A 10444-nucleotide genomic window follows, 5' to 3' on the forward strand; every position below is an offset into this window, starting at 1 on the left:
CTTCATGGCCATGAATTCAAGTGACCTCTGTTAAATCCTATCTTGACCCCCTTTATATTCATACTCCCCAAAGAGTCCCACTGGCTGGAGCCCCCCTACAAGCCCCTGTCCTGTTAGGTCAGGCATGTGGATGTCATGCCTCCAGCTCTCTCACTAATGCCATCACGACACAAAAACACACCACCAGAGCCCTCGGGCTCTGAAACTCAACCCTTGGGCATGCTACCACGATCCTCCGTCGCTCCAGCCCAGGACATGCTCTCCTAGGACCAAGCCAGCACAAACCCATTGAGAAATGACCTAGCGGTCACTGCCTCAACCCATCGTGGAAGGGTGATGAAGATGGACTCTCTCCCACCTCCCGCCCCCCACTTGATCAGTGAAAAAGCAAGAAGAAGTAAATAACGTGCCAGACAGCCTTCCCCATCCCTCTCCCACAGCGCAGAAGCCCAAACCCAAGAGCAGCCGCACAGCCTCTCTGCAGGAACAGAGGTGCTGGGGGCTGGCTCCAGCCAGTTGCCCCTCAAGGAGATCAGGGCTGAGAGATGCGAGAGGACCTGGTTCAGCTCTGAGAATCATTCTTAAAAACAAATACTGGAAGACCTAGCAGTAAAGCAAGGGGCTACTCCAGCTGGAATTGTCAACTAGAGACCTCCCAGCACCACTTACTCAACGGAGGGGAAAAAGTAGCTAGCAGGGCACTAATGACTATTTTCCACATAATTTTAAATCTAGTTCCATTTCTTTTTCTTGGGTTTTTTTTGTGTTTTTTTTTTTTTTTTCCTTTCCACTCACTGGGTTTCTGATCCTGGTAATCTTTCTCTATGGCTCCCGTGCATGTGTGTAAGTGTGTGTGTGGCAGAGGCAGTGGGGGGGGTCAGGCGCTTAGGCACATTTGGCAAAGCCAACAGAGTCATTATCACGGTCAAAGACGGTGTAGTAGGGACCGATGAAGACATCTCCCAGGATCCAGAGTGGGCCTCCAGGGGGTGGGACGTCCAGGCCTGAAAAGCCGCTCAGGCAGATGGTCTCTCCTTGTACAGAAACCTAGAGAGACGAGTGAGAGCTTCAATCCGAGGAGGTCCTCCCCTTCCCTCAACCTCGCGGGCTCAGCAATAACACCTGCCAATGCTGGCTGCACTTCAGCCTCTCCCAGCCTCAGATCCACAGCTTGCAAAAGTAACTCCCAACCTGCCGCTCCCACGGCTCCAAATCCAGCTCCCCCTCCCAGAGCCCTTATGCAGCAAAGCATCAAGTAAAGCCAGCCCATAAACCTCCCAGCCCACGCAGCTCTGAATTAGAGCCGTTGTTGAAATTCTGCACGAGATGGTCCTTGCAGGTTGACTTTGATGGCTTAAATGCCAGGCTGGTGGCCTCTGCTATGATAAGGCTGGCCTCACAGTATCAGAATCCAGCAGGAAAAGGCAAAATGTTTGTAGCAAATGATGCAACAGCCTGCCTACCCTTCCTCTCCCATCCTGCTGTCCCTCATGAGCGTCTCGCAGGGGGTCTCGTTCCTACAGGACTTCGGTGAGGTTGCCTGGGTCCATCAGCAGTGCTACCACCCTGTCACCCCAACCTTTCAGATTTTTTCCCAAGTGCCAGCTCCAGCCTCTCTTTTGCAGCTCAAAAAGTGGTTGAGGTTTGAGTGGAGGAGGCAAAAGTTAGGCCTTGGGGGAGAAGCGTGGGGCTGACAAAAGCTGCCTGGACATACCTTGAAGACATACTGCTCTCCGGTGAGCTGGTAGGGCTTCCCTCCTAGTGTTAGCGTGACAACAGGCAGAGATGACACCTTATCGCAGGGGATCACGTACTGAAACGGTAACAGTAAAGGCTTTAGGTGGCAGCTCCCACACCCTCAGGGAAGGGCACGGTCTCCTCCAGACACAATCATGTCTTTGCTGTGGTTTTCCCCAAAACCAGCTCATCCTAGGGTGCAGAAGAGGCCTGAGCTGGGGTAAGTGGGCTGCTCCCTGCCCAGGGATGCAAGCTAAGGGGGCCAGAGTGTTTTAGGGATAGGGACGGAGCCAAAGGATGCTGGGTTCAGCTTTTGGCTCTCCTGAGGCCCAGGGCACAGCACTCAATGCAGCAGGGCTGAGGGGTCTCCTCTGCCACAGGAGGGGGAGACGTGGCTCAATACAGCCTAGAGACATAGACAGGGATTCGCGGTCATGACGAACGGACAAAGCCAGTTTAATTAACACTGACAAGTCTTGGGGAGGGTGGCAGGTCTAACATAGTTGTCACTGCAGCGCGGGGTCTCTGACATGGCAGAAAAGCCCTACAAGTGCTCATGGCTCTGTGATTTGCAATTGGTTTCAGAGAAGAGCATCCTTCTTAGGCGGTCCTTATAATCCCTGTTCCTCCACAATTTCAGGAAGGAGAGATGACCTTGTGAGATTAGCTGCGATGGTTAAAAACTTGGCAGGGAAGGGTTGTCATTTGCATTAAATATATTTGTATTAAAGTGCCACTGGACTCACATTAACGTGAATGCTTGGCCTCAGCTGCAACTCACACCCCTTCTCCTCCACCTTGCACAGAAGGGTGGCAGAGGTGACTCAAAGCCTCCCGAAGTTCACAAGACCTGGCCATCTACTGAGAGCACGAGCAGGGCAGTGAATGCTACCCGAGGTCAAAAGGCGGAGGGGTCCCTGCTATGCCAGGGGCTCTTCCAGCAGCACAGGCTGGGAATAGAGAGCAGAGGGAGCAGGAGACCAGGGTTTCTAGAAGCATCTGGGTGCAAAGCAGGGCATCAGCATGGATGCTGTGATGGCCATGGACTCCCACTTTCCCAGCCTGGCCTCACCTGGCCTTTGATGAGCGGTTTTGCACCGATGGCTGTCTGCAGCTCCTTCACTTCCTTGGTGGGGCCGGTGATGAGTGAGGTTCCTGTATCCACGATGGCCTCACAGCCCCCTTTGCACAGAGTCAGCCCGTTGGCAACGTCCACCCTGGGGAGAGATGCCCAGACAGAAAACAACCCTTAGAGGCCTCCCAGCGAAGGCTGCAGGAAGCAGAAGGCAAAGACCTGAAGACGGCTGAGCCTAGGCAGTACGTAGGCACACAAGGGAGGGCTGTGACAGATGCCCAGGAAAGACAGATGCCCAGAAATACTGAAGGAGCATCAACTCGGTGCACAGACCCCCTGCTCCTGACTGAAAGGGTGCCTTGAGGTGTTACTGCATTTCTACTGAGAGCCTGGACAGCTGCCTGCATACCCTGCCAGCTACCTGCGCTCCAGAGCAAGCACCGCAGCTAACGGGTATGTGAGTGAGCGAAGGGCAATGCATTAGGGACTCGTATGACCTGTGTTACTGCAAAAAGCAAAGGGTTAAAGGGGTGGTATGACAGCTGAGAGGGTCATGGGCAAGGGAAAGGTTCGTGTGCATGGAAGAGGCAAGACAGGAGCTGCTTGGCTTCTTCACCCGCATCGTGTTTCACAGCAGCGCGGACAGATAAAGCCTTCCAGCCAAGGGTCTGCCACGCTTTGCCAACGTGGCAGGGCTGGGGGAAGATGAGAACTAAAAGCCCACACTGGGGAGGGATGCGATCCCCAGGAAAAGGCCACACTTTGATCACAGGCTGCTTTTAAGTTCCCATCACGTGGGAGAGCTCAGAATAGACCGCGGGGCTGGCGGCCGGCAGCTCAGCCTGCTCTCCTCCCCTCTGCCTCCAACAATGTGTGCTGATTGCCGCACCGTGCCCTTCAGTCAAGGGCTGGCTTCCTGGGGCCTCATCCTGCTCCTCCAGAGCTGTGTGCAAGTGAGCCACACAGATCAGGCCTTGCTGAGAGCTGAGCAAAGCCAGGGTTTAATCTGTGGGGCTCGCCCTGCCTGCAAGGAGGACATGCTGGCATTTTTCCCCACTTCGCAAAGGTGCAGCTGGCATTCTCAAGGTTCAAGCCACACACAAGAGGACAGGATTTTGCAGAACATCTCCTGCTGTTTTCTGCCTCTCCTCCCCTTCCAGTGACAAATGACCCAGCCTTAGGGCGGGATTTTAATCTGATTTTTTTTGGTGTGGATATGTTACAGGGATAGAGATGATTCCTTTTCGGGGAGGGTCTCAGCCCAGCCCCAGGCGTGAGCTGTCTGCACACGTGTCCCCATGCATGTAGTTGGGTGGAGGGGGGACTTACGCGTCCATGTGGACCTGCCAGTAGGCCTTGCGTGTGACGTTGACCCAGCTGAAGTCACCGCTGTAATACTTGGGGTCGGTCCCTCCCAGGAGCAGCTCACCGCCGGGCTGAGCAGTGGGGTCTCTGAAAAAAACAAAACTCAAATCCATGAACATCAGGGGCAGGATGAGAACAACTCCCTCCATGTGCCCCCAAAATACATGCCGGGATGCTTGGGGGTGAAGCACGGCATTAGCAACACTGGAGACAGATGACTTATGTCGTGCTATGTCAATATAAGGACAGATACCGTGAGGTAGGCTGGGATGGGGAAATGGAAATGTTTTGGCCCAGTCAAAGCATCTTGCAGCTTTTCGCCTGGTGCTTTCTCTCAGACACCTGGAGAAACTCGCTGCAGAGAAAGGGAACGGCAAAGGGGAACTGAGCATTGACACAAGGACCCCCCCCCGAATAATCAGTTTGTAACAAGCACCCGTGCAGGGTTGGACACGGCTGATGCAGTGCTAGGTTATCTGCACTCGACTCCACGTCAGCCAGCAGCCTTGGAGCCGAATCCTCAAGGTTACCGTCAGATAAAAGCTCGCTGCCGAGCAGATGGGAAGAAATATGGTGATGCAGGAGGGCTGGGGCTTGAACGGCCAGCAGCAGCTCCCTCTGCCCTCCTGTCTCCTGGCGTGCTACTTTTTGGGCTGAAGTAGTTCAGAACCTCCCCTGCGGTGCCAGAAGGGTGGTGGGGTGTTCGGGGCGGGAGCAGCAGTGGGTGGGAAGGTGATCGGAGCCGCAGAGGAGGATTCCCGAGGGGTGAGGGAGCGTTAGTCTCATCATTAGTGATGACTGGTGGGGGACATGCTTGACTGGGAGGTGACACGATGGCAGCCACGTGGCTCATGGATTTTGGCAACAGACTGGGGCTATGTTTACCTCCCTAACAGGGACTGCGCTAGCAGCATGCAACCTCATGATCACAACCCTGTTTATTTTTATTTCTCTTTCCTCTGGAAACATCCTCTATCTCTTCCTCAGTTAAGAAATGCGGTAGCAGATCTACCCAGCTTTTTATCAGTAAAATGACTGCATTTCTACTTCCCTTCTTCTTACTTCAAAGCAGTAAACAGAAGAGATTTTGGAACGACTGCTCCAGCAAGGAGACCTTGCTGAGACCTCCCAAACGGTGCTGGCCAGGGCATAAACTGGTACACAGCAAGAGGTGCTACTGGGAGACATAGAGAAATGCCTGGCTGGGCTTACCCTCACAAAGAGAGGGGTGCCACCAAACTCAACACTACCTGTTCAGGTAGAAGGAGAAGATGTTTTTCTCAATCAGCTTCTGTTGCATGATGTTATCGAAGAAAGGGGTGACCTTGTCCACAGAGATCCTTGGGAATGCCATGCCCAGGATGCCGTCGAACTTGGCAGCGATGAACGTGATGCCTGGCTGCTTCACGGCCTCCCCGAAGACCTGGTTCTTGATTTTCAAGTTACCGAGCTGAGGGGAGATGGGGAGGGAAGGGAAAAGCACATTGTAAAGAAAACTGTCTTGGGGGACCAGGGTGGAAATGGGATCTCACTGAACACAGGCTGTGGCGTGTCCCTCAACGTGCTGCCCCACTCCTGCCTGCTTTCACCCTTGCATTTGTGGGCAGCTGCAGGAACCAGATACCCCGGTGCCTCTCTCCTTGCGGGGCAGGGACAGGCCGCTCTGCTGCACAGTGGCACCTCCTGAGTCCCTGCAAAGCCCAGCACACCCCTAAAAAGGGCAAGAGCCCCCCTTTGCTCTTTGCCCATCTCACTCAGCTCTTTCAGCCTTTTGCTGGCTCCCGGCACTGGCCATGCCATTTTGCAGCTCCTCCTCTTTGCACAGAGGGCCCTATATCACCTTGACCTGCCTACATCCCTTGCCCTATTGCCTACTTCATCCTTTCCTCCCAGTCTGAAAAGCTCTTGTGCTGTGCCTTTAATCCTCTTCCCCACCCTGGACATCTTCTAAGTCAACTCCATGCCCTGCCTCCTTGGGTGCTGCACCCGTCCCCAGTTGGGAGCACAAATGCCTCTCACCTCTGCCAATGACCCCTGCGATCTCTGCTACACAAGAAACATCCCCAGGATATTGCTGCCTCTCCCAGAAGAACCCCCAGCCTGCAGAGACTTCTTGTGGGAGGGGGGAAGACCCAGTCAGGAAAGCGAGGTTGAGCCTGAAGCATGAAAATAGCAAGCGGAGTACTGCGAATGCAAAGGTCACCTCTCTTGCCGGCCATGAGAAGGATTGGCATTCCCTGCCGGAAAGCTGAAACGCCTCACAAGGGCAGATCCCCGGAAAGAAGGAGATTGCAGAAGGCAGGATAGCTCTGCTGACAGGGAGCAGGACGTGTCTGCTGGCTCCTGGCTCTAGCAGCTCAGGAGGTTTCTGAGCTTCTGGCTGACCAGGGGCAGTTTTAGCATCTGGGCTAGGACAATTTGAGCCTTTCAGCCTGCAGGTAGCAGCCCTGTAGTGAACCGGGCTGGACTGAAAAGCTGGCCTTGCCCACCTGATGGCAGATAACGATCTCTGTAAATTACTAATATCCCCCCAGGGTTAGACAGTGCAAGGCTGGGATGGGCGGTGCTGGCTTTAATGGTATCGGAGGCTTGTGCTAGGAAAGGGTGATCGAGCCTTGCAAAAGCTAAAAGCTACAGGGCAGGATGTGGGGCGAAACAGCTCACAGCAACGCATCCGCTTGCCAGGACGTGGCGAGCGTCCCAGTTGTATGCTGCAGGTTTACGAAAGCCACCACTCCACTGCTCGGCACAGCTGGTCCTGCAGCAGCTCAGAAAGTTCAATAAAGCTGCCACTTAAAAAAAAAAAATGGTAAAATGTAATGGACTGAGAAAACTGAGCATCAGGTTTGTTTGAATATTGCCCTGCTTGCACATCCCAAGAGGGAGGCAGATAGCTGCTCAGTGGTGGTGTCTCAGCAGACCTTGCCCGGGTTTGGTCCTCAGCAGGACTGAAACCCAAGAGCATCTTTAGCAGAGCGCTGGCGCCGGGTGACAGATCCTTCGTCGCCGTCCCTTGGCTGGCTCTCGCCCAGACATGGAGCGACTGAAAATCATTACCAGTGGATGGCTGTGTGGTGGCCACCCTCCAGTGTTTTGCAGACAGGTGTTGGCACCCCGCAGCTCGTCTGGCCTCCTTGTTAGCAGCCTCAGCCAAGCGGGCAAGGGCCGGATGGCGAAGGTAGACTGGAGGTGAGGGCCTCCGCGGCACAGTCTGGCACCAGGACTTGGGGCTCCCCTCTGCAGAGGCACAGGGGAGAGGCAAGGAGGGGCACCTCCTGTGCGATGTATCTGCACTGCAGCCCCAGGAGAGAACTCGTGCACTGTGGCCAGCGATGTTGCCTCTGATGTCCTTGAAGGACACCCCAAGGTCGGGCTGTGATAAAAGCATGAGACGCCTGAGGAGCAGAGGCCTGGCTGAACCTGCTGCTCTTTGGAGAGCGAGCAGCACCAGGGGATGCAGTGCTACAGGGCATCATTCCTCCACAAAAGGAGACAGGGTGTTCGACATCAGCTTGTCACTCTCTCCAAAAAAGATTCAGGGCTGAGGGACTCTGGACCACCTGCCAACCAGCACCTTTCGGTCAAATGTCAGTGCTGCCACAGGCTGCTGTGGCTCCCTGCACCCATTGCGACGGCTGGAGCCGAGAGGGTCACCCTGAAGGTTGTTTCAATGTCTGTATTTCCAGACTACACCCAACTGGGAGCTTGCCTACGGGATGTTGTGCATCAGAGGAAGCATCTTGGTGTTCAAGCTGAAGGTCCCTGACCCTCTGAGTCGCCCCTGCTCCTGCGTACTGCAAGCCTGACACTGCTCAGGCTTCATGCAAGAGGTTTCTCTTGCTTCTGCCCAGACAGAAACCAAATGCTACAAGCTGTGCCGGCTGCCAAGAGCTGTCCCTACTTACCAAACAAGCTCAAGCACAAAATCCTTCCTCTGAGCCACCGGGAAGTGGAGAGCTAATTAGCATGCAGGCATTAGGGTGATAATTAAAAACCAAAAAAAAGAAAAAGCTGCGTTTTTCCTTCTGACTGACTTCAACCTCTGCATTAAGCTGGAAAGTGCCTAAACCAACCCACACTTTCACAGGACAATAAAGTTCGCTGTTTGCCTTGCTGCCCTACTCCATTACTGGGATGAACGCAGATGCCTCCCCCTGCTCTGTCTGTATTTTGCAAACCTAATGTGAGAGAATCCATTAATGCTACGTACATGGTGTCTTCATTTGGCGAGAGCTGCGGGAAGGCTCGGGTGGGTGGCATTTTTTTGCAGCAGGGTGTTTCTAAGTGAACTGAGGGGTGCAGGAAACAAATGGCATGAAACGAAACTGAAATGGTCCCGAAACTTGGTGCACTGCAGGAGGCAGAGAGCAAACCCAGAGGTGCAAAGCTGCTGGCAGGCCCTGCTGCTCTCCCCCCAAGCCTTGTCTGCACTGATTTTCAGGTTTCACCGAGCCCATCAAAAGCCCTCTCCCCCAAAGGGGGTCCTGCACCCAGCTGGGTCTGCTGGCATCTTTGGATGCAGCGCAGAGGTGAGTCCAGGCTAGCCCAAAATTTTCCTGCTATGAGGATGGGCTAAACAGTGGTCCTTGCATGAGCCACCCACTTCGGGCTCCTCTTGGATATTTTTCTTTTGATCCCAATGAAATTGGTAAGCCAATACTTTCCAGCTGAACCTAACACGGAAAACCCCAAATCCCTAGATTTATGTGCTTATTCAAAACTTTTACTTTGTCTCCCTGCTGCAAAGCAAACATATGCTCTTATCCCTGCCAGGAGACCAAGTAATCTGGGAGCACGCGTGCCGCTGATGTCGAGCAGCTGGCAACCTCACAAGCATCTGTACCTGGGAGGCAGTCGTGAAAGGCGCCTTTCCTTCACAGGACAGAAAGCTCAGCCTTTGCTCACTGAAAAGGAAATGATGGGAAGCAACCACCAGCAACCTGGTTACCTCAAGCTGAGCCCTCAACGCTGCTGGGGAACCCCCCCCCAGGTGTTGCACAGCCTTTGCAAACATAAGCACTGGTTCTTGACACGAGACCAGGATGGGGCAGTGAGGAGCCCATTTCTGGCCAGTCTTTGGGCAGCTGCCTATGTGGATGTCCACTACCACGTGGGTAGGGGCCAGGAACACGCTGGGCACCACAAGCAGCCTGTGCAGTGGTGCTGGTGTGTGCTTGGGCTGGGAAATTTCCGGGGTCAGGAGGAAGAGGGTTGGAGGGATGGCCAGACACCGTGTTTGCAGGGCACCACACACGTGGTCCACGTTCCTAGCCTGCTGACCTGCTGATTAATACCTTCCCCCTTCTCTGCCTGCCTTGGTCATTGTCACCTCCTCAGTCATCATCACAACCTTATTTCAAAGCACTTGCAAACACTGTGCTGAAGCATGCTCTGTACGAGTAGGACACTCAAGAAGGGAGACCCGCTGAAATCAAACGGCTTCAGGCGCTGTGCCGAAAGCAGGCTGGGACAGCTCAGGGCAAAGGCAGTTGCTACTCACCGTGACCGTGTCCTGGCTGAGGTACCCAGAGAGGCTCCCTGTCCCATAGTGGATGGCGAACTCGGTGCCGTTCTCCACGTACGTGCTGGATTTAGAGGCATCGTACTTGTGGTGCAGCACTGCAGTCAGGGAGGGGGACACAGGGGGACACACGTTAGTTCTCCTTGATACCCAGGGCTCCCCAGTACTTAAAACCACACTGCCCAGCTCATCTGGACAAACAGACACTCAACGATGTGAAGGTGGGCCTGAACCCAGAATTTGCCAAGCCCAGACTGCTTAACAAAGCATTTCCAACGTCTGAGGAATTAGGTAGGCAGATCCAATTTGGCTGTTAAATCGGATTTGGCTACTGGGTATTAAAAGCCTAGAGTCTACGTGGCTGGTGTGTCAGGGTGCTGTAGACAGCAGAGCGAAACGTGTCCCCCCCTCCTGTGCCATGGAGAACCAGGGTGGCTTTAAATATAGCCTGCTCTGGGCATGAACATTCTCACTTTATGGATTTATCTGTTTCTTTTACTAAGACTAGCTGGAAATTTTTTTATATGGTCATTGTTTTTTGCGCAGAGAGGGCTCAAGCTATTCTTTTATTTGCAGAAGAGAATGGCTTTCCCCTAGTCTAAGCTGCTTTTCTCCTTGGAAGGGTTGGGCACTCTAAGATAACCCCGGGTTTATGGCTGGGCAGATTCCTCCTCCGCAGATTCCTCCTGAGTCACGAGTTGGGCAGCGGTGCGTGGTGAGCTCGGCCAGCCTGGCTTTATGGCAGG

General features: G+C 54.0%; 1 protein-coding gene across 1 annotated transcript in view; it reads right to left on the reverse strand.

Annotated features, from left to right (window-relative positions):
• Positions 1–781: 781 nt before the first annotated feature.
• CTSD (cathepsin D) overlaps positions 782–10444 on the reverse strand; it is a gene marked incomplete at its 5' end in the record, with an annotated part of 10768 nt that continues 1105 nt past the window's right edge. The window contains 6 exons of the mRNA XM_009709526.1: positions 782–1047; positions 1715–1813; positions 2810–2954; positions 4142–4264; positions 5428–5627; positions 9678–9796. Of these exons, the coding sequence (XP_009707828.1) occupies positions 886–1047; positions 1715–1813; positions 2810–2954; positions 4142–4264; positions 5428–5627; positions 9678–9796 (848 nt within the window). The remainder of the gene's footprint in view (positions 1048–1714; positions 1814–2809; positions 2955–4141; positions 4265–5427; positions 5628–9677; positions 9797–10444) is intronic.

The sequence above is a fragment of the Cariama cristata genome, unplaced genomic scaffold (genome assembly GCF_000690535.1).
Source record: "Cariama cristata isolate BGI_N322 unplaced genomic scaffold, ASM69053v1 scaffold22051, whole genome shotgun sequence".
Lineage (NCBI taxonomy): Eukaryota > Metazoa > Chordata > Aves > Cariamiformes > Cariamidae > Cariama > Cariama cristata.